Raw genomic sequence first — 26,912 nt, 5'->3', positions numbered from 1 at the left:
AATACTCATCAACCAGGATACTAGTAAGAGTAGGCCATCAAAGTGTGTCAATTCAATCACTCATCGGAGACAACAAATTTTAGTTTTTACGTATTACTATCACTGGCGAAGACAAGGTAGACGAGGTAGTTCTCCCTGTGCGAAAGAGGAAGTTCTAAAGACGAGAAAGTGAAACAATAGCTAATCTAAGACATTAAAGATCCGTGAATAATAATATAAATAAATCTTATAATATCTTAGTGGGATTGTGTGACCTTATTTAAAAGTATAATCACAGCCCAGTCTCACAGTGGTTAGATTTAACATCGACACTTTCTTTATTTTAGAAAAAACAATTTTATACCCAATTTTTTCCTTACACTTTGAATATTGTGATCAGGATATACGTAAAAACCGCCTAGATCCGTTAAGAGCCGCGAATGATGATAAAAGGCTGAAAAGTTTATCCCTCGGAGTAATGAAGAGACACCTGCTTGTCAACTTGGTGCTGATAGTAGTTTAGGCAATCTAATCGCATCACCATGGTATTCTGCCCATCTGCTATTGTGACCTTCTTAGTTTTTCTTCTCCGTCGGTGGTAGCACGCAAAAAAGTAAATAGGAATCTTATTACCTTCATTTATGGCTAACTTTGCAATGGTAAGCTGTTACCTGGTGAGATGGTTTTTTTATCTTTCTGTCATAAAAAGGAAACACTCTGCGAATCGACACAACGCTCTTACACGATAATTTAGAAATTTATTTAATTTAGAAAATTAAGTTACATTTGGCAAAACATTGAAGTATAACTTACCAATTCATGAGAACACTCCTCTGGAAAATAGATGTAATTTCCCCCTTATAAAACGCAAAAACAACCTCCCTAAAAAACTTGAATAAATGTTACTTAACTACATTCAGTTTTTATTTTTATACCCGTTACTCGTAGAGATTCTTTGAAAAGTATGTAACAGGCAGAAGGAAGCGTTTCCGACTGTATAAAGTAGATATATTCTTGATCAGGATGTCATGCCCGTCTGCCCGTATGAACTATGAGAAACTATAAAAGCTAGAAGGCTTACAGGTTCTAGAGACAAAGACGCATCGGTTGAGATTCAGCATCTGTAGGCAACGCAAGTTTGTTGACCCATGCTGCCACGCCCAATCTAACGCTTACAAACCGCACAAGACTGCCACTCCCACAAATTTAAAAACATCGATATCTTTTCACATTATTATTAGTCTTGTAATTTTCAATCGATTTGTAAAAAAATTCGAACGCTCCAAACCCGCCCAAAACTGCCACGCACACATTTTTGAAAAATTGCCAAAAAAAAACTTTCTACCACGCCCATTTTAACGTCCTATAGCCGTCACGCCCAGACTTTTGAAAAATTTTTACATTTGTTCTTATTTTATTCCGCAATATCTATTGATATTCCAGAAAAATTATGAAATTTCGCATTAGCACTCACCTAGCTGAGTAACGGGTATCTGATAGTCGGGGAACTTGAATATAGCATTATCTCTTGTTTTTTTATTATTTCAGTTTCTTTAATCAGTATTCATTAGTCGCGTTATTCTAAGTAGATTTTGTTCAAAATATTTTCACAAAAATAAATCAAAAAATTTTTTACTTTTGCTTATTTAGCTTCCAAGATTTATTCCGGTGTATAATTAGAAATTCTTTTTTCTTTATTGCTTTTGTGCATTATTTCCAATATATGTAAATGTTAATACAGACAAAATACACTCAATTTTAATCCTCGGCAAAAGATCGATCTTCCGGCGCAGATGAGCTGAAATAAGATCGTGGAATTTTCCACAAACACTACGAATATATACGAACACATACATACTTTCCACAATTTTCCGAACCAAAACGAATTTAAATAAACTTATCTTTGCAAAATTTATCCCGAAAATTCTAAAATTACATTCATCTTAGGGAAAATAATTAAATTAGGTTAAGTTAAATAATATAAAAAAATATTTAATCCTAACGGAAATTTAATTAAAAAAAATTAAAAATACAGAAGTAATGTAAAATAAGTTTCCACCTGGGGTACATATTTATATAAATTATTACAAATAATACAAATAGTTGCGGATATAATTATTCGGAAAATTTCACTGTAGATTCGCAGTTTGGTATCTTTCACGCAGGTATAGGATTAGGTATGACAGAATTTAGCAAGCATCTTTATATTTTTTAAATTTATTTTTAGATGTTTACTTCAACAGATGAATTCTCCTAGTGTATTCATATCTCCTTTATATCTCGTCCACGTGCGTAACTTTTTTTTATTAATATACATGTTATGTATCTTTCCAGCATGTGTTAAAGTTAAATAAAAATCGTAGGTTTTGTTTATGTCTGTTAATCGATGGAAAGAGGTGCTCCACGGGAGCTCAACGGGGTGCTCCCCGGGACAGCACGAAAGGGTGCTCCACGAGCCGGCTGATCACTGACTGATCACTTTTCACTTTTTTTGCGTGGCGTTGTTGTTGCTCCAAGCAAAAGATTTTCCAGATTAAGTTTCCGCCTGGGAAAAAACACACAAAAAAAATGTAGACCGCATACCGTTTTGCGGCGAGGAAAGCTCGCTAGATTATTATATCATTAACGCGCGCAGGCTATAATTTTCTAAAAAACAGTTGAATGAAAAAAATGTTCACGAATTGACTTTACGACGGTTCGATTAGAAAAGAAATAGAACGGAAACTCAAGCCTGGGTCTAGGCCATCAGAAGAAATCATGATCATCTGGAAATCACTCCATTTGTGATAACCAAGCTATCCAAAACTTTCCTAGTTCAGCTGATAAAGATTTGCATCTCGTCCAGTATATTTCCTATGACTAATACTGCATTTAATATGACCCTTGATTACACGCCCAAAGCTTGGCTCAAGCTTTCAGGGTGTTCTAACATAATAGCTTCAGGGGTCGCTACAAACTCCACCTATTAACTTTAATTAACCCTAATTAACAACTCTAATTCCTCTTCCAATTTGCACACCAATGTTTTCTCTAAGCATAGCTATTCTGTTTGAAATAACTTAGCTAAATGATCGTCGAAAGTGCATTTGCTTAATACATATACATACATTCATACACATACATTCTTTGTCAAATCAAAACACAACCAAAGAAAATTCGATTATTCATCCGTTCTTTATGACAAGCACCACTGCATACAACTGTTTTATAACAATCTCCTTTAATTGGTCCCGTTGTAATAAGAAATACCACATTCCGGGAAGCAGATTTTGCTTAAGTGCTTTTGCATCTTGATAAAAAGGATGGGGCGGGGATGAGAAAAAAGAAAGTAAGAAAACGAAATGGATTATCGGATTTCCTGCGATTTTTATTATAGGTAATATAATAATTTCATGAGCAGAAAGAAATCTTTAAAGGTATAATAATATATTTTACTTTAAGTTTAATCGTAAACTGAAAAGAACCTGACAACAAGACGATGGAAATTTCTCTCTTCAAAAATAAGTACGGATATAGTGATTAAAACACATTGAAAAAGTGATGAATTGAGCGGTGTTTAAGCGCCATTGATATCAACTAAATTGTAGAGTCGAATATGAATATGAATATATGATCCAGAAAATCCGTTTGAAAAATTTATATCTTACTTCCACTTTCTTGTTTTTAAGGATAAACGCCTTTCATATTACTATGTACATATTTTAATTTTAACAGTATTTGATAATACTGCTTTACTGTGGATGAACTTGATAAGGATCGAACCGCTGATAAGTCTAGTCTCAACTGTGTCGATTTATAGTTCCCCGATATCGAAACTCGTCATAAAGTGTAAATGTATTTTTTATAGCGCCAGAAACGTTATCTTGAACCTTATTTTTAAAGATTACCTTTTAGTCTTCGAGTTGTGTTTATAATCACGTTCGCGAGCACAAAAGTGTAGATAACGTCGACTTAATTTTCCGGTTACACTAAAGAAACCAATTGAAATGATCTGATATGTACCTTACATATACATAATCAGTGTCTAGCGTCTTCGGATCGGACGTTAAGGACGTTAAGAACTTCCTTTTTGCTTTTGGCTTTCAGATGCCTAATGATTTTTTTTTTTAAATTAAGAAATAGAATATAAACGAAAAGAGAATGCTATAGTCGAGTTCCCCGACTATCTCAGCTAGTGTGAATGCGAACCCGAAATTGCACGATTTATTTTTTTTATTGGGATATCGATAGATGTTGGGGAATAAAATGAGAAAAAACTTAAAATTTGACCGGTTCGGCAGCTTCAGGACGTTAGAGTGGGCGTATCAAAAATTTTTTTGGAAAATGGATACATGGGTCAACCTTCTATCATTTATAGTGCCAGAGATCTCGACGATCCTACTTATGGCACATTCTTTTCTGACTCCACTTAGCTGAGTGATGGGTATATGATATTTCTGATTGTAGAGGAACTAGACTCTTCTCTCTTATTTTGATAAGCGAACAACAGACGCAATTCCCAAGTCCTTTGAGAACCACTCAAGCGTCGCCACTCAAGAGAAAAATGCCCCCACTATCACTGTCTCGCTCTACCCAGAAACCAACTGAGAAGGCGACGCCGTCACCGCTGTTAGTTGAACTTCACGCGTCGCCGGGTGTGCCGGGAAGTAAGCAGTCGCTGACGATCGGAAATCTAAAACAATTACAGCGAGTAGGGCCGTGTACGATAAAAAGAGAACACCAGCTGATAGTGCACGACAGCGGAACATTATTGTAGTCTCTCAACTGAGTATTTCGTACATTCACATATTTTGTTTACATAGTCCATGCAATGCGCATATGGCTGGGAACTGGAAGATTTACAAAATACGATTGGATACGAACAAGTCATAATAATGATTTAAATTTTAATGTTCTGAAGAGTTTAAAATGAATATGTTTTTAATATCAGAATTTTACGCAATTAAGCCTAAATGAGACTAACGCCAATGGTTCAGTGTGATACGTGAGAGTGAATACAACGAATGGGCGCTCCGTTGTGATCTCTCTTTCCAACGGAACGTACATATGTACATTCATATGTATGTGCATAGTTATGTGCAGCATCAGCAGCTGAGTAGAAACATATGAGAGAAAGAGAGCCGCGGTCGAAATTATTACTCATTGCCAAAGTCAAACCTGCTGATAAGGTCAGTGCACGCTCAGCGCCGGCATTGTTTTCTTTACTTTGCTTTGACTTGCGGTTAAACTCTCTGGTTGGTGGAGGATCTAATTCTTATTGGTAGTTTTCTCGCAAAACGCTACGTCCCATAGCTACATATTTACAAATCAAATAGATTACAAACCACATCAATTTTAATACACGTATGCATGCTATTAGAAATTATATTATGTTATATATACATGTATATATGTATATAATATAATGGGTTAAATATGCCAAAAAAAAAGGTGCTCTAGAACACCTAGCCAAGAAAATGAAATACGAGCCCCAACTACTATTATTGTTTTGTATTGTGTTTCGAACAGCATGTGTTTTTTGCGGTGTGCAATGTTCAACACACGATATGTATACTCATTACTACTACAGATAACGTATGCAAAAGTATTTAGTCTGAAAGAGAATTTTATTCTCTTCATGTTGATAAAAAATGTTATATTTTCAACAACAACAACAGAGATAAGAAAAAAAGGCCACTATTAATTCGAACGCTGCAAAGTATAACAGACTAATTAACATAAGAATTGTGTAACGTCGCGTCCTGGGCTGTATTACACATTAAATACGTTTTGGCATTGATTTAAAAAAATTTTGGCCATGTTCTCGAGAAATCGATACCCACATCTCTTTGAGGTCACAAATGTTCCTCTGTGGTTCATTCGAAGCTTTCTTTTCATTAGCCACCAAATATTGTTTATGGGGCCTAGATCTGGACTATCTAGCCAATCTAAAACCTCCACTTGCTTATATTGTAGTCAATTTTCCTACTGAATCCTTTCCCGAGCCCATTGCAAACTCGTTTTTTTTTTTGCGAAGCGTAAGCAAGGGTTTTTCCGTGGCCTACAAGTAGAGTAAAAGGGTATACTAGATTCTTTGAAAAAGTATATATATTCTTGATATGGATCAATAGCCGAGTCGATCTGACCCTGCCCGTCTGTCCGTCCGTCCGTATGAACGTCGAGATCTTAGGAACTATAGAAGTTAAAGAGTTGAGATTAGGGATACAGTTTTCAGAGAGATAGTTTTTACTATCTACTAGTTACTATTATTATTATTACTATTATTACTATTATTACTACTATTTACTATAGTACTAGTTTTACAATACCAGTATTTCGACACTGTTTTAATTTGATATTCGAAACCATAATAACAGTCGCAAAATGTTTGGATTGTTAACAATTTTAGATTCTTTGCCTTAGCCGTTTGTTGGCTTTACATTTTTTGGGAAGACAAATGGTAGAATATACAAAATGAAAATACAAAATGTGATCGTGTCAGCTTAAGCGATAATGGTAAGGTTTTGAATCAAACTTACATACATAGCGATTTGATTACCCTGTAGCTTTTATAGTTCCCGATATCTCTCGATATTCATCTCTTGCCCTCCAACTAGACAGGAAAAGGGTATCTTATTGTCTATCAAAGATAATAACAAGCTCTTCTGGCGATTTGATTGGCAACAATATGCTTTCGGTCAAAACCTGCCGAGAAAACCCAACGCTGATAACCCAACGGCACACAAGCTAGTAGGACTACTTTTGCTGATAAGCATACATGAATCAAATGAAAAAGGTTTAAATTGCCAGTAGAGTTCCACCAACGTGCGATCCGTTGTTGATAAATGCATATCTACATTACTTAAGTTGTGGAGTGTAATAAATTTAATTGGTTAGTCCTTAAATTCTAACAAGAGAGAATGCTGTATTCGAGTTCCCCGACCATCCGATACCCTTTACTCAGCTAGTGGGATTGCGAATGCGAAATTATTCATAAATGAATAAAATAAAATGAGAATGAAATGAAAAAAATTAAAAATTGACAAGATAAACAATAAAACGAAGAAAAATCGACAAACTTGCGTCTGTATGCTTGATTTCAGCCGTCTAGCTTTTATAGTTTCTGAAATCAAGACGTTCATAGTATGACGTTCATACGGATAGACGGCCATGGCCAGATCCTATTCAAGAATATATATACTTTATGTGGTTGGAAACGCTTCCTTCTGCCTGTTCCATATTTTTCCACGTATCTAGTATACCCTTTTACATTACTAGTAACGGGTATAATAAACAACATTTTGTTTAGCTATCATTATACGTACATTGTATAGAATAATCAATTTACCTTATAAGAGTTCCTTAAGAGTTAACTTAAAATGAAAACGTTTCTAATCTGCAATAAACTACCACTGTATTATTTAAAATTTTTGTAAAATCCACGTTTAGGCAATCCACGTTTAAGCAGGGTTTAACATATGGGACCATATAATCTTCTATGTAATTTCTTGCACGCTTAGCTTGAAGTTTACATAAAGGGGCTTACATAAATAGGATGCTGGAAGTGATCATGAATTCCTCTCCCTGAAAATTATTTTTTAAATGCTGCCCTTGTTACACATTTCCCTAGACATAAGGAAAACAAGAGAGAATGCTATAGTCGAGTTCCCCGACTATCAGATACCCGTTATCATTTTTTTTATTTACGTTATCAATATTAAAATGTTTATAACTAATTTCCAAAAGAGATACCATTGTTGGCCTCGGGAGTTTTGACCGACTTGCTCTTAGTTGCCATAATGTTTTCGATTTCGTCTGGCTTTCATATTTCTACTTTACCTACAATAATCAATATTTATGAATTTTATTTAAAGATCTTCTTCGAGTTTCTTACCCTGAAGACAAATAGTAATTTTTCTTGGCTAAGCAATCAAAGAGCTACCATTAATTTGTATCCTTATTCAAAGGTATACGGTGTATCTTTTCTCTGTTACCTAACTAGTCCCATAGACTTCAATGTAAATGTAGTGATAATGGTTTGAAATGTACTTTTAATACAATGAACAACATTATTTGTTAATTAAACAGTAACTTACAATGTTATAACTAAGAAAACTTACTGACAAAGTAAACACACGATTTTCACACACGATTCCTATGAGGGCTTGAGGGATTAGCATTGCATCATGTGCTTGTCGATGTATATCCTCTTTGAAGGTCCAGCTCGTGACAGATCATATTAGCCCATAGATGGCTTCCAATTATTTTTAATCTATATTCTATAACCTTTCTAATATGTCCATATATACAATAAAGATCAAATTTTCTGCACCTAACTCTTACTGTCGGGGTAAGGGTCTTGGGACTAGGGAATCCTTTGAGGACAATAAGGCATTTGGTATTTTTGAGGGCACTACTTTAGTACTCCCATTAGCGAATATATCATAGCAGTAAATGCATACATGTTTGCCCTTTTAACGTCTACAAACCAACCAAAAGTGTCACGCACTTACTTTTGAAATATATGTTCGTCTGTATGAACATTGAGATCTTTGGAACTATAATAGCTAGAAGGTTGAGATTAAACATACAGATTCTAGAGACAAAGACGCAGTGCAAGTTTGTTGCCACGTCCACTCTAACGCGCTAAACCCACCCAAAACTTCCACGCCCACATTTTTGAAATATTGTAGGGTCATATATCAGATATCAGAACCATCATTTAAATAAGATTGTGAAATTTAATAAAATTTAACATATTTTCATAAAAAAAGGATGTCGAATGTAAGCTTTTCAACAGTCTGAACCAAAGAGAAGTGATCAGTTTCCTACACAACAACTGATTGATTTACTATGACAGATGCCGGACTTCTCAGTTTACATTAATTGCTCACTTCTCGTTAACCAAACATCAAATTCACAAGTCGACATAAGGAGATGCCGACACTACTGAAATATTAATAGCATAAGTTCACCATTTGACACCAAATAACATGCCAAAATATCAGAAGCTTGACAACACACTGTTGCCCAACGCTCACGATGACGACTCTGAAGGGGGTTTCCCGGGTTACTTTGATGATAATCATCAAAGTTTGGGAATCCAACAGGATCCAGATACTAGAGATGATCGACTGTCAGATTACCAAGATAGGTATTACAGCGTTAACAACAATAGTGTTAATAGGGAGGTGGTGACAATTGGGTCAAATGTCGTCCGGGTTCCAGAGGAGCAAACCTGGGAAGTGCCACTGTTGGGCGATTGTGGTGACAGTGCGAGAAACCAGGTAAATGAAACAACCAAAGGACTACTTGCATGCACACACAAATATTTACGAACAAATTGTGCGGCCCATTGCAGAGCTCGGAAACGGAATTTGATATGCAGCGTGAGTGCTGCAATCATCAACCAGGGTTCAGAGCCAACTCGAAGAGCAAATCTGCACAGGAGGCCAAGTATAAAATTATGCTCGCAGTTGCTCTGTGTTGCGTATTTATGGTAAGAAGAAGCACCATACCCGCCTACCTGTGTAGGTGTGAAAACGTATTGCTGATTTAATTATGACACATTTCATGTCCTGAACTCATCCCACAAATTTGACGGCGACCGCAGATCATTGAATTTCTTGGCGGCTATGTCGCCGGAAGTCTGGCCATAATGACGGATGCCGCCCATTTAGCATCTGATTGCATTAGTTTCGTCATCGGTCTAGTCGCCATATGGATAGGGGGTCGCCCGCCAGACGAGCGTATGTCCTTTGGGTACAAACGCTTTGGTAAGTAGCCAATTGTGATTGACACCAGTCTAATGAGAGTACCACACGCACGCCCATATAAATCCCGGCGTTACTGGGCGATTTGACCGCTCGTATGCCATATCTGTCTGTTAACAGACAATCCCAACTGCTCACGGCATTTAAGAGGATTATTCTGATTTTTCTTCTTTTTTTTGTGATAAATTTCTTTTCAGAGGTTATCGGAGCTCTGGCTTCTATTTTGGGAATCTGGTTCGTAACTACCCTGCTCGTGGTTGTGGCTATTGAGAGGATCTTCTCCCAAGACTTTGAATTAAACGCCGATATGATGATGCTGATTTCAGGCATTGGCATAGTCATAAATATCGTGTAAGTGAAGACGAGAATCTTACATAAGCATTAATAATTGTATGAAAATTGTATGTATTATCTTATACTATCACACCATAAGACGCATCTAGCGAAAGACAAAGGTAAAGCTCGCCTATTCTGCAATTAACTTCTAAAATAAATATGAAACCTACACTTGCGGATTAATATTTTCATGTAAACGAAGGCTGGAAGTGTGGATTTTAGACTTCTTATCATGCAGCGGTTACATTTCAATGACGTTTTCTAACTTCTATCACCTTTGCTAATCGTATTTGTCGTTTTTTTCCTATATAAAAAAGCAAATAATTTGCACTTAATTAAGTACATTTGATCAATGTGGTCTTCAGTAATGAAAAGGTCCATGAGTCCAGGTCCAGGACAATCAAAGAAGTCGTCAAATTTCCGATAATAGCAAATAGGTTTGGGGAAACGTATTATATTTTCGAATATAACAGTTTTTACACCCGTAACTAGTAGAGCAAAGAGTATACTAGATCCGTTCACAAGCATGTAAGCAAATGTAAATGTAACGCTCGCAAACCAACTCACAATTTTTAGAAATGATTGTTTTTTTATTTTACTATTATTTTGCACATTTCTGCCGACATGCCAAAAAATTTAAAAATTACTACATAGCAAATTACTCCATCTAGGTGAGTAACGGGTATCTGATAGTCGAGGAATTCGGCTATAGCGTTCTCTCTTCCTTTTTAAGTGGGACCCACTTTTTAAAAATTAAAAATATTTTTGTTTTTTTTTTCGTACGCAGAATGATGTTTGTTTTGCATGGATCCTGGTTCGTGAACGGGAATGGTCATGGCCACAGTCACAGCCATAGTCATAGTCACAGCCACAGTCACGGAAACGGACATGAGCCAAACGATAGTCTTTCACAAACACGTTCCAATTCGAACTTTCTTACGACCATTGGAAGTCAAAGCGCTTCAACGGCAGATGAGGAGGATTCAATAAGGAAAGAAATTAATTCAAACGAGCATAAGATTGTTATTACAAATGGGAAAAAACCAACTCTGACTGGGTAAGTGAAATATATGCAGAGCCAAAACAACGCCTCTGGTGAAAACCATACAATTTTTATTCGACTAGTATTAGGCAAAAACAACTCCGCACATCCTAGTCTATGTACATATATTCGGGAAAATTTAAGGTTCCCGACCCAAAACGGTATATTACCTATTCTTCATCGGAATCACCAGCCCAGACTATCTGTCCGCATGGACGTCAAGATCTTGCCAGCTAAAAAGTCTGGAAAGATTGAGCTTACATTCCAAAATTATTTATTTAGTCAACAACTATCATATTGAGAAACGGTCCAAGTCACTCCATCGCGGATATCTGATAGACGTGAAATGCCTTTTCCGGTGGCGTTTGTCGTATCTTTTTGACAGTATTTAACATAATATCATTTAATCTTAAATTACATTAACATGAATGTCACAGCTCATAATTTACATTTGTTCCTGACTGATTTTTCTTCCTGCAGGACTTCAAACATGGAGCTGGCACACGAGGATAAAAACCTGAACCTGCGTGCTGCTATGATTCATGTGATTGGAGACCTAGTGCAGAGCATTGGCGTTTTTTTGGCCGCCGTCCTAATTAAAGTTTGTGTAAGTTTGTGATGAGCATATATCAGTACATTTTTAAGCTTTTAGGACCCACTGGGTGTGGGTCACTTGTATGGCTACAATACGCACCAGGAGAGAGTGAAAAGTTAACTATTTAAACATAAGAACATATTGAACCAGCTTTGGTGGTGCGAGTGATAGGCTATTAAAGAAAGATGTTGCAAAAACTAAAAGGACTACATACAAGACTTTGAAGAAAACAAGAGAGGACTGAAGCGGAAATGGAATGCTTTAGCATACAATTTACTTATTTTATGTATTTTAATATTATGGATATTTCAGCCAGGTGCCAAGTATGCTGATCCCCTGTGTACTCTCATATTCTCAATTATTGTAATAATGACTACCTTGCGTCTGTTTCGGGAGTCTTTGGGCATCATCGTGAATGCAGTTCCACAAAACCTTAATATGCGCACTCTGCACTTGGAGCTGGGCAGCATCGAAGGTGTCAGGTCAGTTGACAAATCCAGTCCGCCAAAGGTAACCTCACCTTAAAAATGTGTTTCTATTGGCAGATCTTTGCACCACCTAAACGTGTGGCAACAGACCTCTCAGCAAAGGGTGCTGATGGTGCATCTCGTTACAGGTGTGTTTCTAAAATGTACAGAACTGCATTTTCATTACCATCTAATGCGTTTCAGACTCCCGAGCGGACGGCAATGAGGTACTGCAGGCTGCCACGGCGCTCGTATCCAGCCCAAGATATAACATCAAGCATTCAACCATTCAATTGGAACCTACAACAGAGTAGTCGTTATCAACGAAATAATGTAATGTTTGTAATGTTTGTAAATTCTGACCCCCAAAAAATGAGGATTGCATCTAGCCGTGTTATTTAAGCCATGTTATTTTACTTTGTATGTGGCAACCTACAACATTTACTGTTAAACATCCAGTGACATTACCCCAAAGAAAATATATTCTAATTTTAGAATTAATTTATTTAATTTGACCCAAATCGTAGCAAATATACTTTAAATAAATGCCTCCACATTCGAATTCCAACAGGTATTAGTCAAAAATCATCTTTAACTATGGTAGGGCCATTTGATCCATAAGTATTAATAATAAAATAAACGTTTTAATGTTGTTGATCAGAGTGTATTTTAATAACATATGGGCGGCAGTCTATATATACATCATGGAGAAATTCAATTCCTCTTTGGCTGTCCCCAATCAAAAGCTACCGCCATAGCCACAACTTAAAAAAAAAGTAAAGTATTTAAATCGTTATTCCGAAACTTGAATTTTGTTTTTATTATTTTCAAATAATTTTCCAACTATATCCGATAAATATCAAATTAAAACCATAAATATATATTGTCAAAAAACACATTATGATCAAAAACAACGATGGTAATTTTTAACTCAATTTTTATTTTAAATTATTCCCGCTGCAGATATAAGATTTAGTGGTCCGGCCCGTTCCGGCTAATATACTACGAGCAATAGACAGAAGACTTTAAAAATTTGGAAATGACTTCAATTTGTTTCGGACTCTTTACTGAAGTCAATATAATCTATGCAAGGTAACCAGAAGAATTCCATTTTTTCCAAATTTGCTGCTGGTTTTTCAGAAATCGGGTATTTGAATGGCAAATAAGTTATTTAAAAGTGGGTGTGACCGTTTTGAACGTTTTGTAGGTGAGAGGATGGGAGCGGCCACTGTTTTTGGTAAACAGATAATAATTGGCGAGACAAACAAACAAAGAAAAATCTAAACATTTATCAAAAGTATGGGCGTGGCAGTTTCTGGAGGCTTTTGGGCGTTACAAAGGGCGCGTCTAACCGATATAAATTTACAGGACCAATAAAAAGAAGGAAAAAAGCAACATATTTTTTAAAAGTGGTGGCGTGGCAGTGTGGTGCCCGTTTTTGTCCGCTGCGTCTGCCTCTAGAATTTGTATGCTAAATCTCCACCTTGCTTTTATAGTTCCTGAGATCTCGACGTTCAAACGAACAGTCGGACATGGCTAGATTGACTCGGATATCCTGATCAAGAATGTATATACCTAATATGGTCGGAATCGCTTCCTTCTGCCTTTTACATACTTTTCAACGAATCTAGTATACCCTTTTACTCTACGAGTAATGGGTGTAAAAATGTTGCATCGCCTACTGTGGGTTCGATAATTAGTAATCCATATATATTCTACTATAGCATATTCGACTACATTATTTTCTCTTGTAAATGTTTGGACTTATGTATTACGTGTTCCAAATATCATATAATCGAAAAACTAATTTTGAATATACATATATATTCGTCGATATCATCTCAACTATTCATGGATTTATATAAATAAAAAACAATATATGTGTTGAGCTAACAAGCGTTTTTAAGTTATTAAGCTATTTTTAGAAAAGAGAAACACGGATTTTATATAGGTAGCGATTTCCAAATGTGTTTTATTTTGTGAGCGAAATTTGGTACCCATGTGCGCTTGCATGGGTTACAAAAGCGAATGTGTTAAGCACTTAATTGCACTGCGAACAGCAGAGAGAGAGAGAGAGAGAGAGAGAGCGTGGGAGAGACAAACTTAGATAACAACGAAATATTATCGCACAGCTGACGTGCCGTAGTGTTTGAGTGTGTATCCCAAGTTATCAATAAATAAATTAATAAATTTAAGAACGGCTGGGATACCCCAAAATTCAAGCATATTTCGGAAAAAACACAATTCAAATAGCCGTGACGGCAGTTGGCAATTGAAAAATGTTTGTATTTAGGTAAAAACACTTATCTGTTTTTGAAAAATGTTACATTTTGAGCTTTAAATTTTATTCGAAATGTAAATGCAATGATTTGCATTTGTATTAATACCATTTAAATAACATATAGCACGTAAGGTTCTCAGAAAGTGTAAGCACGGAATTCTTGCTTGTAAGTTTTCAAAAAATTCGCTGAACATTTTGAGCTTGAGCCGTACAACCAAAAAAAAAAACGAATCCACTTTTTATATTTAATTCTAGAGTGCAGATTCTTACCTAGTTCCCATGATTTAAGAACGTCAAGCATACGCTTCCCTTTGCACTTTGCACAATATAATATATAGTTTAAACAGAGCCTTGAAATACATTTTGATCAGGATACAGACTTTCAGCTTTACGGCTCTAGTCTCCTTACGCACCACTTCTCGTGGCTTAACGTTCCTACGTAGGCTGCCGTTCACAATGATATTCACCATTTGAACGGTTTTTAATATGTACATATATATTCATTTTAATTGATGTTTATTTAAAAACTAGTTGTGTTTTGCGGAAACGTAGAACAAACGTAAGCTTATCTGACAAACTTGTGACGTTGCAATCTCACTCTTTTTTTAATTCTTCTATTCCATAACAAATATTGACTTATCCTAACAAACTATTTTTCTGGCGTCAGGATGAGAAGAATTTACTTTAAAGGACAGAAGCTGCATATAAGTATTACAAATGCCTGAGTTTATCTTATATTATTTTACAAAAAACCCGAGTCAGTTTGCTGACAGTCTTTAATTTACGTATCCAACTAACTAAAGCTAGTCGAGTTTTCTGATCTGTTTGAAGAGTTCAAACGAGGGTGTCCATAAATATACGACTCCGACAAAGCATTCGATGGGGGTCTTCGCCGATCCGGAGAAAAGTTACGTACGTTAAAGGAGTCTAACAAAAAAAAAAGAATTGAAAATATTAAATATTAGTAAATATTACTGTTTACAGCTGGCCTAGTTAAACGCACCACCAAATGTATCGTCTTGACTGCTTCTTCCAGATTGTTGCATCAACTCCGTCCTCGACTTCCCTTTCTTGAATGCTGTAATTAGAGGTTATTTATATTCACTATTTAAAAAGAAAATATCAAATTGTAATTTGGATTCTACAGGCTATTATAAAGAGTCACTAGACACCTAATAAAAGGAATTCGGGAGTGTTTCTCGCAAAAAGTTTACGGGAGCAAGTCTCTTAGAAATAAAACTCGCGATTTCATTTATTTCTTTTATTGTACTTTCCCCGATTTGCTTGTTCCATTGCGCAGCGAAGAATTAAAATTTTGAGGTCTCTACGATTGCCGAATAAGAGCGTCGGCTCAGCTTAAGCTTCTCGCTAAATCAAATACCATCACGACTTCATCCCATTACATTTTTCGAAAAGAGATAGCGCGCAAGTGCCTAGCTGTGTCGACGTAGCCGTCGATTTTGTGATGTTTTTGAGTAGCGATGAATTGTCGAACTGCAGGCTTTGCATTGTTATTTACTACTAACATAAGCAAATGGTTTAGTTTGTAACGGGCAAAAGGAAGCGGGTCCTACCATATATAGCAAATATATTCTTGATCAGGATCAATAGCCGAGTCGAACTGGCCATGTCCGTCTGTCCGCATGAACGCCTCGATATCACGAACTATAAAAGCTAGAATGTTGAGATTAAGCATGCAGCTTCCAGAAAAAGCCGCAGCGAAAGTTTGTTTCCAAATGTTGCCACGCCCACCCTAACGCCCACAAGCCACCCAAAACTGTTACGCCCACACTTTTGAAGAATATTTTCACATTTTTGTTTTCTATATTTACTAGTCTTGCAAATTTCTATCGATTTGATAACAACTTTTTGCCGCGCCCTTTCTTACGCCCACAAACCGCCCATTTTTCCTCATTATATTATCCAATATCTATCGAAATGAAAGAACGAATTCGGTGCCACAATGTGCAAGACCAATGTATTATATTGGGGTTTGTCTGGATCGACTCGACTGAAGATTATGAAAGTGTTAAAACCGCTTTTTGCCAATAACAATTAGACAATAATTCCCTTTTTCGAGTAACGTGTATGATTATTGCATAGAAAACTGGTTATCATGAATTTAAATAATTCTTACCTTCAAAATTCACTTGCGTGACGCCCTGAGTTTGAAAGCAAGACATGTATACTGCAATAGAATTAGAATAAAACAATTACAAGGTTTGTATAAAGAAAATTGTCCTGGCTGTAATAAGTACATTAAAAGGTGAAAATATTAAAATTTAAATATTAATATTATTAGCTTAAAGAATTACACGTAAAAAGACATGGGGTGAATAAAAATGATCGGAACTTGTAAAAAGATAAAAACCTTGTGTACCAACTTACCCCATATGGAAATGATTACAATAACAGTCGTAGTCAGGACGAAGCCCAAATTCTCCAGTATCCGATACACAAGAGGACCGCCATATCGGCGGTCAGTGCACTTCGGGGCCAGCATGGTATTGCCGATAATGGGCACCTGTAAGACCAAAAAATGGGATCAATCAATCAATCAATTGCTTAAAGAAATTATTGAACTTCTCGTGGTGTATTATTAAAAGAATGAATGAAGTTAATTGTCTGTTTGGAATGCCATTAAAATAAAACAACAAAAGAAAACCATGTACTCGTAAAATATAATAAATATGTAGGTATGCAGAAAAGTAAAGGGAAGCGTTTCCGACGCGTTTAAAGTATAAATTCTTGATCAAGATTACTAGCTGAGCGGTCTGAAAGTCTAGACGTTCGATGTATAAGACTCCGCGCATACTAGCGGATGAAAACTGTTGAATATTTCCGATAGTTTACGACATAACAGGCAAAACATCATAATATATATATATTTTAAATCATTATCCCGGAGCTTTTATATTACATTTTTGGTTAACTGGTTTCCAATAATGTTAGTGCGTAAAACCTGAACTAATAATAAATAATAATTTAAGCATTTTTGTATCATTATAATTTTTGATAAGTGATTTCTTTTGTTTCATTTTCTAAATAAATGTAACATAAAACGATTTTCATAAATGAATTTAAATTTTTCACAAAAATGTATTGCAATTTATTTTAAAGGTTATTCGATAGATACTGCCAACTAATCAAATATAAAAATGGAGGAGTTTTAAATTATTGACTTTTCTTCTCTGTTTGAGATCTTAAGGTTTTTACGGAGTGACACGTATTATCATTAAATGTCATCTTAGCGATATCGGGATGTGGTCGATAAAAGAATATCTTTAGATATTGGTCAGACAAGTGTGTATCATTATTGTGGTGTTTGCTGGGTATAGGGTGGTGCAGGCAGATATTTAAAAGAAACTTGGGTAGTAAAGGCATTATTTCGATCTGCATAAGCTCCCACAAGTAATTTACATTTCATACGCATCTAAGCACACTTACTATTACACTTACTAGCACATTTACTATCCGCTAATGGGGATAAGGACTCACCTCGATGCTTTGTTTGGTGTCCGGTGAAACTACTAAAATGTAAAAGTTTTCATCCAGCGGAAGGTCATCAAACAGTTCCAAACGATATTTGCTTAAACCATGTCCATGCTCGATAAAGTCCACAGCAAAGTATTTTGAATCCGATGGCTTCACCTTTGTAAATATTGCACAAGGAAAGAGGAAGGAAACAAGAGCACACACTTAAGTTTAAAATCTCGACTAAAAGATACCCGCTTCTCACACTCCCTGGGCGAAGAATAAAAAGTGCACACCAGAGATCTGTTAAGAGCTGTAAAGAGCAGATCGGGTAAACCCAATCTTTGACTCGTATTGGCCATGTATAATCGGGGTGCAAATTGTCTTTTTTCTCTCTCGAACAAAACCTGCCTGCATGGCTGATCTCAACTTTCTAGCTTTATATTTCTCGAAATCACAGCGTTTATTGCGTTCCCTTTTTTAGATTATGGACAATGGAATTACCGAATTACCCGTGCAAAAGAAATTATAATATCTCATTTCAAAGTTGTATCTTTTTGTTGATCAAAGGTGATAGATAGATTTTGTTTACAATATTGAAATTGCATGTGTGTATTTATACCCTTTTCTCGTAGAATAATAGAGTATACTAGATTCGTTGAAAAGTAAGTATAAGATATATATATTCTTGATCGGGATCAATAGCCGAGTCGATCTGTTCGTATAAACGTCTGTCCGTATAAACGAGATCTCAGGAACTATAAAAGCTAGAAGGTTGCGATTCAGCATACAGATTCTAAAGACGCAGTTTGTTGACCAATGTTGCCACGCCTACTATAACGCTCACAAACCGCACAAAACTGTCAAGCCCACATTTTTGAACAAATTTTTAACTTTTTCTGATTATATTCCCCAATATCTATCAAGATCCAAGAAAAATGATGAAATTTCGAGTTCGCATTCACACTAACTGAGTAACGGGTATCTGATAAACGGAGAACTCGACTAAACCGCTCTCTCTTGTTTTATTTTACACAGGATTTTAAATATGTTCACATTTAAATGCTGAATGCGTGTTACACCTTGTCAACTATTAATTTTGGACACTGTCATAGGATATGTCCATGTAAACTAAGTGAGTACTGACAGTTAATTAGAAGGCAGGGAAAAAACGATAAAACGCATCCAAAATAAATTGGATGGTTGAAAAAATCAAAGATTTTTTTTGACTGTTTTGGGTTGTTTGTAGGCGAAATCGTTTGAAACAGTTTAGCACAGGTTATGGGTAAATTTACATGCTCAATATCTTTTATGGTTTTAGAGATCTCGAAGTTCGATCAGACTTCTAAACAAATCTGGTATACACACCCATTACCACAGACATTAGAATATGAGTATGCAGAACGCCGCAAGAGTTAATAAGAAGACTTTTGAGCCCAAAGCCCCACCAGCGACTTACCTGAACCTTGAGCAACGCCTTGTCTAGTCCGCTTATATGAATTTCATGTGGCTTTAGGTCGGTGACACGCACTGATTCAGGAAAAACTTTGATACCGGGTACTAATTTCAATGACATTTTATCGGAAACTCCTTTGGCCACCACTGCCTGTTCAAAGGAGAAGAGTTTGTTTAATTTAATGAACATCTTACACTGTTTGAGACTGACCTCCAGCTCCAGGTAGACGTCGTGTGTCTTGACAATACTTAGCAACTCAATAAAACCGGTGAGCAACTGTAGTCGACAAGAGTACTGCCCGATGCTAGGCTCAAACAATGCATCAACTTTATACATTTTTAGTAAATTACGTCCCAGAGCATCCTTGGCCGCCAGGCGACATGTAAAGAAATTCACCGGTACGCTTCCCAATTCCCTGGCACATTTTGAAACATTTTGTGCAATCTACGGAAGGGAAGCATGTATCAGGACAAGACACAGTTATTTTTTACAATTTCCTTACAAGGTTACTATACTTTTCGGACTGCAAATGGTTGCGAATAACTAGTTGTCCCCGATATTCTGGTCCGCTAAATGTGTCCACTGATTTGACAAACAAAATCTGTAGGAAATATTGGTTGAGATGCTGACAAAAGGTGGTAACAATGGATGCAATACCGTATCCGATTCGCGAACTTCCAGGTCATACTTTAAAAATCCGCCGCGTTTTGTCTCGTCGCCATTAGTGATCTCAATCTTTTCTCCCGGCTTTAGTCGATGACTTAACACCTGGGCAATGCCTGTAATGGAGAGGAGGATATAAACTATGTATCTTAGTGGGTAAAATAATTTTGGGGTGAAGATAGAAAGTGCGAGTGCGACGCCCACCTAACGCCCACGCATATTAAAAATGTTTTGATATTTTTTCATTTTTTTATCAGTCTTGTCCTGAAAAACGGGTATCTGATAGGTGGGGAACTCAACTATAGCATTCCCTTTTGTTTTTTGATGTAGACGGCTTCGCTCATTTTCGATGTTAAGAAAAGAATACTTGTGATTTTATATATACAATCGATCTGAGAAGTTCTCCCTTTGAAGAGTTTTAAACAGAAAGGCTTAAATTTTAGACTCGACTAGATGGATACGAATATACATATATATTTTATAAAATCCAAAACATCATAGTGGCGTTATGGAAAAGCGTCCCAAAATTGTGATTTAAATGCAAGGGTATACCAATGCTCACTAAAGGTGGGATTAAAGTGAATGCAAGCAGTAAATTACTCACCTGTATGCTTATTAATGTAAACTATCTGCTCATTGGAGCTTCGCCAAGTCGATGACAACGTTAAAGGTGAATCGAAACAAATTATGTCGCCAACAGAGAAAATAGTCTGCCGGTTGGATAAAGTTTTGTCAAAGCCAAATAAGTTACAGACGACGGATGTTCCATTAAAACATTTATAAGTAAGAAAGCAAGTTCCACTTATTTGGGAGAATAAATACCTTGGTGGGAAATAAATTGTCCGACTCGACAACAGATAGCTTTATGAAGTCCATGGAGTGCTTGACACCCGTTGAGTCCTTTAGACTAATGCCAATGACATTGTTGGTCTCTCGCATCAAGTTCAACTAAACGAAAATGAGTGTAACAGACAAATATAAATTACATTTGAATGTTAAAATGCGAATGTATTCGCTTTAAATTAAGACACAAGTAGCCGAACCTTTCATTCAAATAATTAAAACCTAAATGAATTTACACTTTTTGGTCTGAGATAAAAAAAATTGGGCTCTCTTTAACTACTTGGAGAAAGGAAAGTATACAATTTGACATGGCAATGATGGAGCGTTACAATCATATGACTTAATTACACTTACCGCAAACGTTAGATTATTATCTATCTGGACATCCACATCATCTTTGTTGCCGAGTTCATATCGTAGTCCGTTGAAATCCTCGATGTTGTGCGACAGCTCGTTGCCTAAATTGTCGTGAAGCGACACTTTAAACACAAAGTTCATTCCACGCGGGATTTTGTGTTCAAGCTCTCTTAATTTGAGGATTGGCATCAGCGTTACTAAAATGTATTGCACATTTTTAACTTCAATTCCTATGGGTAGGGATTGGTCCGCGGTCGTCGCCTATATTAAAAATACTAAATTCAAGTCCTCCCGTGTAGGGTTCGAAAAGCAGGTTCTCACAATTATCAGATCACGGCCAAGAGAGTCCTTTGTGTGTACAAGGCCATCTGGTGTTACACTGACAATGCCATTACTTCGATCGTCCAGTTTATAGACCACATTATCCATATTAGATTTAAGCTGAAGAATGCTTCGCGGCGCAGCCAAAATTGAATCCATTTTAATGGCATTTGGTGTTACCAGCTCCAATGTTTTAAAAACTGCAATACAATTTTTAATTATTATGGTAGACATAGGTGGCCGTTTCAGCTTGAACGTACCTTGTAAGTCCACTGTAGCTGGTGGCAGTATTGTTCCGTCTGCCAAAGTAACCGATGCCGTGATTGTTGCCTTTCCAGGATTGAGGGCTCTTACTCTAACTGATATCAAATCCCCACTCTGATACTCTATTCCTGCAGTAGTAAAAAACGTAATTTATTACTATTTGTTATGTATAGAAACTATGTATCCAATTGCAGAGGTTAAGTTATACTAAACTCTTTGCAAAAGAGATTCGTTGAAAAATGTGTAACAAGCGGAAGGAAGCGCTTCACATCATCAAATATCACAGTCATAGAAACTATTGTATATTCCGTATCTGTGCCTGCTTTGAAACTCATTCAGGCAGGCTCATCGAAGAATACATTGTTTTTGTTATCCGTGCTCTTGGTGGCCATAGAGCTACAGTCTCTTATCTCTACAGCGGTATCCGAACACGTTTATTTTTAAACAATAGATAAAAGTATACTAACCTGCAGTTGTAAATACATTAAATATCTCAACCACCTGTGGTTGGCTTACTTTCCAGGAGATTTTAGTGTTTTGCAAGGTACCCAAAATCATGGGCGACAAATCAGAAAGACCCCACAAGGTAGCTGGCATTACGGCCCCACTATGAATGCGGACCAAAGGCGTTCGAATCTGTACTCCTTTCAGAGCCACTACGTGTACCTCCACCGAGTCCTGGGAGACCACCTCGTCCTTTCCAGTGACAGGGTTTTTTAGAAGACATTTGCCTACGATTTTGGTGGTCCCCAGCTTATGGGCCGTAACAACAGTAGAGCTTATAGCTGACGATAAAAAACAAAAGGGATTACGTGATTTTAAGATGATACACAAAAAAACTTACTTGCTACTTGCTCCTTCTCCACTGAGATTATCATGTTGGTATTTGGGTGCGGTCCTCCATGGAAGTACACCTGTATACTGCTGCCCACCACTAGAGTTGAGTCGCGCGGAAAGAGACGAATTGGAGCGAAAACTTGAATATTTAGAGGGTCGCTTGCCACCTTATAAATGCCCTTGCCAGACTGAAATAATATTTTGGTTTCGCCGACTTGGTTGCCCGTAATTGTGTAGCGGATCTCTCCGGGTCCTACATTTTCCTGCTCGCCTAGGCGCACGCTCAGTATACTTTGGTCTGCGACAACCTCGGATAAATCGTACGCACTAAGTTTGCTCTGGTCCACAAGCAAGAGATTATCATTGGTATCAAAAAGCCTTACGATAGCTTCGATTCTAGTAGTGCGTTCTAGCCGGTCCATGCTAACTACCTCAATAGCCCCGATTCCAACCACAGAGATGGATAAATGGCTGGGTTCGTTCATTAAGCAACGGTCGGTCAACTCAAGACGAACATGGCCAAGGCGTAGTGGCGTCAGCACTAGGATTCGGGTATTTTCATTGTATTCAACTTGAACAATACCTGCCTCGGAGAGCTCCAGCTGCAAGTAGCCGCTGCCCTGGGCGATTGGTATTCGCTCGCTATAGCCCGAGGCCAGAAAAATGCTCATGTAATCTTTTGGCAACAACGTACTGTTAACGGCGTGTAACCTAATTTCATTTTCAATCAGAGGAGTGTATATTAAACCCGTCTGAGGCTGTAAAAAAATTATCATTAAATTTTTACGGATTACTAACGTTGAAGAGGATTACCCACATTTTTGATTCCAAAGGGAGGACGCTCCGCGTGAATACCGTGTTGGGCAAGTAGCTTGTCGTTATACTGGGACACCGTTCCCTTAATGCGGAAGTTGGTCGCCACTTCACTCAATGTCAAGACAAGAAGGTCGCGACTCGGCAGGGTAACTCCATGATTGAACTCCAATTCAGAAATCTGACGGTGCGGGATAATGTTCTTCTGGTATCGCTCTTCACCAGCGGAAAACTCCCAGTCAAGCCCTAGTGAGCTGATATTCATGAGCCTACGATTATTTGAATCGTGTACCTCGATTTCAATTTCAATTTTATTCTCTGGATCTTTCAGGAATAATAACGAGGTGCGCTTCTCCAGGGGGCAGGAGTCACGCAGGTTATGGCGAGCGTAGAGCTTTAGGAAGCGAGGACGGACGCAATGCACCTTTGTGGTCACCTCCGATTGATATAAGGCAAAGCTTGAGGTGGGAAGGCTATTATGCACTCGGTAAGTGAACTGCGTCTCGCCCAGCTCACGACACAGCACGGTGAACGCAGTTATCAAATTTTGCGTGTCGAACTCTAATTTAGACACTTTTAATATTTTTTCATCAAAAGCGGTAGATTGTATGATTTCTGCTGCCACCGTAAAACTGCGCTGCGGCCCATTAGCATAAATTATATTACGGGATGACCCAACGGGAAGAACAACCTCGTTTTCTATTGGATTTAGCACGACTAATGGCTCAAAGACATACAAATCAATAATGTCGTAAAGCACTTTGTCCATATACATATAGGAAACGCGTAGCGAGGTGGTGCCCACAGCGGTGGCCCGCAACCGAAGCACATGACACGCCTCGTGAGCAGCCTCCGCCCCTTCATTACCCTCCAACTGCAGAATGGGCTGGCTGAAGTCTAGTTGGAAGTGAAGATTATCACAACTTGTGTAGGGAACCTCTGAATTATTTATTCGAGCGTATACGCCCACATGCACGTGTACGAAGTCCTTCAGGGCGGTCTCAAAGTTGCTCCGCGTGATCTGAAGGCGCTCAGGGGGGAGAAAGTAGATATGTGCCACACGGGAAATTTTCTGGTTCTTGGATAGAGCCACCTTGACGGTGGTGTGGGCGGTCAGTTTACCACCATCTTTCAGTACCTCCTGGTTCACGTAAGCGGATTTCACGTCGCGGATTTCAGTTGTGGCTTGGCCCTGGGTGTCAATCTGGATCACCTGTGGATTTCCGGAGAACCAAGCGTAGTTGTTATCTCCGCCAGATGCATGAAACTGCAGCTTTAAAGGTTTTAAGCTGTTAGGATCGTATGGCAACACCACCTTGGTTGGCGCTAACTGAAGCTCCTCAAATATCTGAAGCTCAGCTTGTACCGACAGCTGCAACATAAATAACAATATTATAAGAACTTTTAATATAACAAATAGACTTTTGGACTATTATTTTGAGTTAACCTTCTATAAAAAATGCAAACAATTTAAAATTCTACATATCACTGCGGTTGACTTTATAAAAATAGATATTTATTTGACTTATTTAATATTTTATTTACTTCGTTATAAAAGAGGTGGGCAAACGAAATGAATTATTTTTAGCGGTCGGCAAGCAATAAAAACAAATTTTAATTAATGGCTTTTTTTTTGTTAGATAATATTTAGTTTTTAGAAGTGGACAAACGCCTAATTATATGATAATACCGCGATTCTTTTTAATGGGTTATATCTATGCACATATTTTCTAGAGTAATATATATAACAAACATTTTAGTTATAAACTTACGTCTTTATATGAGCCATACACCTGAGTGATTCCCTCTTTTTTTGCTTGACCGAAAAGGCGGCTTCCGTTGCGAGTACGATCAACAATGGCGAAAAAGGATTCATCCACCTCTGAGTTGATTGAATATTTAGTGCCCATTGTGATCTTCTGACCGTCGGCAGCAAAAAGATCCAATGCTATAGCGTGATGCTCGCCTTGTACTGTCACCCAATTGAGATGGGGCAACAGACTGATGGACAACCTATTCGGATATGCCACAGTCAATAGAGCGCTGGGTCCCTTTTGGACCTCATCAGAGTCCGCCATGTTGCGGTCTCGCAGAAAGACCTGGGTGCGACCCAGAGCCGCTCCGGTGGCACTGTTTCCACGAAGGTATGCAATGCTGGAGTCCTCCACCTCCAAATAATACTGATTGTTGTCTATAACGTGCAGTCGGTCCATCTTCAGCTGCAGAATGCGAAATGAGACGGAGTCTCCAGCCATTATGGTGACTTCGGAAGGCTCAATTATAATGTTTGCAAGAACGCTGATGTACACCTCAACTGGCCGCACATGCTTGTACTCGGCCTGAGGCATGGCGATGGTCACCTTGGCGGTGCCAGTATTAATGCCCTCAAGGAGGATCATGTGCCCCTTCTTGCCGTCGGCTTCAAACTTTTCAATGGTGGGCGGTACAGTGTGGTACGGACTGTCCGTGAACGTGAGGTATCGCATTGCGGTGGGCCTTTTGCTACCGGGTTCCAAAATCTCCCAGTCAAACTCGATTCCCTCCAAGGTAAAAAACTCGTTGCCTTGTTCATCAAAGGCGTGCAGCTCGAACATGGCGGGCGCCTCCTCCAGGTAAAGTTGTCGAGTGGCGGTGCGCACATTTAGACTAGCAATGACATCCACAATCACGTCGGAACGCAGCGTCTCGCCCGTTTGTACTTCCTCGGCGAAGACGATTGCAGTGTTCCTCCGACGATCGTGAGTGCGGACTGTCACCACCGCCTGGTATGCACATTCGCTGAAGCCCTTGTAAATGGGCATGACAGATATCAAGTCCTGGCGTGAGGACGACCTGCAAGTTCAGCATAGTAGTAGTAGTAGTTCTAGAAGTTATAAAATTATATCTGTATGACGCCGATTTACCATTTGTAGCAGTTCGGCTCGTCGACTTCCAGGGTAAAGTTTATTGCCTTGTCTTCGAATATTGGTAGTAACACACGCGGGTGGTTCAACCTAGCTGCCTCAGAAGCATGATTTCTTACCAAAATCAGCAAAATCATGCAAAGAATAGAATCCATCGTGCCGGCAAACGAGCCACGCGCGGAACGAGATGCTGGATAGGGATGGACAAGAATGACAATATCGCAAATATCAACTATCGATAAATTATATTATACGGGTTTCAAAAATACCAATATATCACTTATTATATGTGATGTAAATCATAATCAGTTGTATATCTGTACCTCAAGTTAAACGAAGACTTACATATTACGTATAACAGCTTTTTTTATAATTATATTTATTTACAAATAAAATTGGGTTTTTGCTTGTAAATATTTATCAAATAACATCATTTTCGGGATACCCTGCAACTCAGTCTTAATAGGAATATTATTCTTTTTGTATTCCTAAAATAGGACTCGCTTAAGCTTAATTAACATTTATTTTT

General features: G+C 37.7%; 2 protein-coding genes and 1 non-coding gene across 7 annotated transcripts, besides 15 other annotated features; 1 reads left to right on the top strand and 2 right to left on the bottom strand.

The window, feature by feature from the left end:
• Positions 1-909: 909 nt before the first annotated feature.
• Positions 910-1,509: a mobile genetic element.
• Positions 1,510-1,728: 219 nt separating this feature from the next.
• Positions 1,729-2,830: a mobile genetic element.
• A 1,281-nt stretch (positions 2,831-4,111) lies between these two features.
• Positions 4,112-4,360: a mobile genetic element.
• Positions 4,361-4,587: 227 nt separating this feature from the next.
• Positions 4,588-12,670, top strand: ZnT41F (Zinc transporter 41F). 4 transcript variants are annotated; one of them, NM_165448.2, is made up of 10 exons: positions 4,588-4,669; positions 8,733-9,245; positions 9,320-9,457; positions 9,572-9,734; positions 9,929-10,082; positions 10,855-11,124; positions 11,590-11,716; positions 12,017-12,186; positions 12,250-12,320; positions 12,376-12,670. In NM_165448.2, exons 2-10 carry the CDS (start codon positions 8,952-8,954, stop codon positions 12,483-12,485), a joined length of 1,497 nt encoding a protein of 498 aa, NP_724431.1. In that variant the 5' UTR covers positions 4,588-4,669; positions 8,733-8,951; the 3' UTR covers positions 12,486-12,670. The 4 variants fall into 4 exon arrangements, with proteins under 4 accessions (NP_724431.1, NP_610185.1, NP_724429.1 ...); NM_136341.3 differs by having other exon boundaries at positions 4,588-4,731; positions 8,819-9,245; NM_165446.2 differs by having other exon boundaries at positions 4,588-5,147.
• Positions 6,063-6,186: a mobile genetic element.
• Positions 6,862-7,248: a mobile genetic element.
• Positions 7,602-7,648: a mobile genetic element.
• Positions 8,426-8,478: a mobile genetic element.
• Positions 8,479-8,643: a mobile genetic element.
• Positions 10,735-10,790: a mobile genetic element.
• A 451-nt stretch (positions 12,671-13,121) lies between the features above and the next one.
• Positions 13,122-26,584, bottom strand: Gp210 (Glycoprotein 210 kDa). 2 transcript variants are annotated; one of them, NM_001273785.1, is made up of 19 exons: positions 26,384-26,584; positions 25,253-26,312; positions 23,485-24,852; positions 22,675-23,425; positions 22,298-22,615; positions 21,827-21,958; positions 21,567-21,766; positions 21,243-21,506; positions 20,868-20,993; positions 20,650-20,755; positions 20,040-20,161; positions 19,885-19,983; positions 19,593-19,826; positions 19,386-19,532; positions 17,951-18,103; positions 16,841-16,976; positions 16,590-16,640; positions 15,456-15,530; positions 13,122-15,379 (listed from the first exon to the last, which is right to left on the bottom strand). In NM_001273785.1, the coding sequence occupies exons 1-19, from the start codon at positions 26,536-26,538 to the stop codon at positions 15,246-15,248; spliced, it is 5,631 nt and encodes a 1,876-aa protein (NP_001260714.1). In that variant the 5' UTR covers positions 26,539-26,584; the 3' UTR covers positions 13,122-15,245. The 2 variants fall into 2 exon arrangements, with proteins under 2 accessions (NP_001260714.1, NP_610184.2); NM_136340.3 differs by having other exon boundaries at positions 14,954-15,379.
• Positions 13,635-13,837: a mobile genetic element.
• Positions 15,998-16,356: a mobile genetic element.
• Positions 18,595-18,948: a mobile genetic element.
• Positions 20,310-20,361: a mobile genetic element.
• Positions 22,056-22,104: a mobile genetic element.
• On the bottom strand, positions 22,127-22,266 carry scaRNA:PsiU2-35.45 (small Cajal body-specific RNA : PsiU2-35.45). The gene has a single exon (NR_048045.2). It is a non-coding gene; the product is annotated as a small cajal body-specific RNA : PsiU2-35.45 (small nucleolar RNA).
• Positions 25,022-25,098: a mobile genetic element.
• Positions 26,585-26,912: the final 328 nt, after the last annotated feature.

The sequence above is a fragment of the Drosophila melanogaster genome, chromosome 2R (assembly GCF_000001215.4).
Source record: "Drosophila melanogaster chromosome 2R".
NCBI classification, from domain to species: domain Eukaryota; kingdom Metazoa; phylum Arthropoda; class Insecta; order Diptera; family Drosophilidae; genus Drosophila; species Drosophila melanogaster.
Note: the sequence above shows the minus strand (reverse complement) of the source record. Positions and strands in the feature narration are given on the sequence as shown.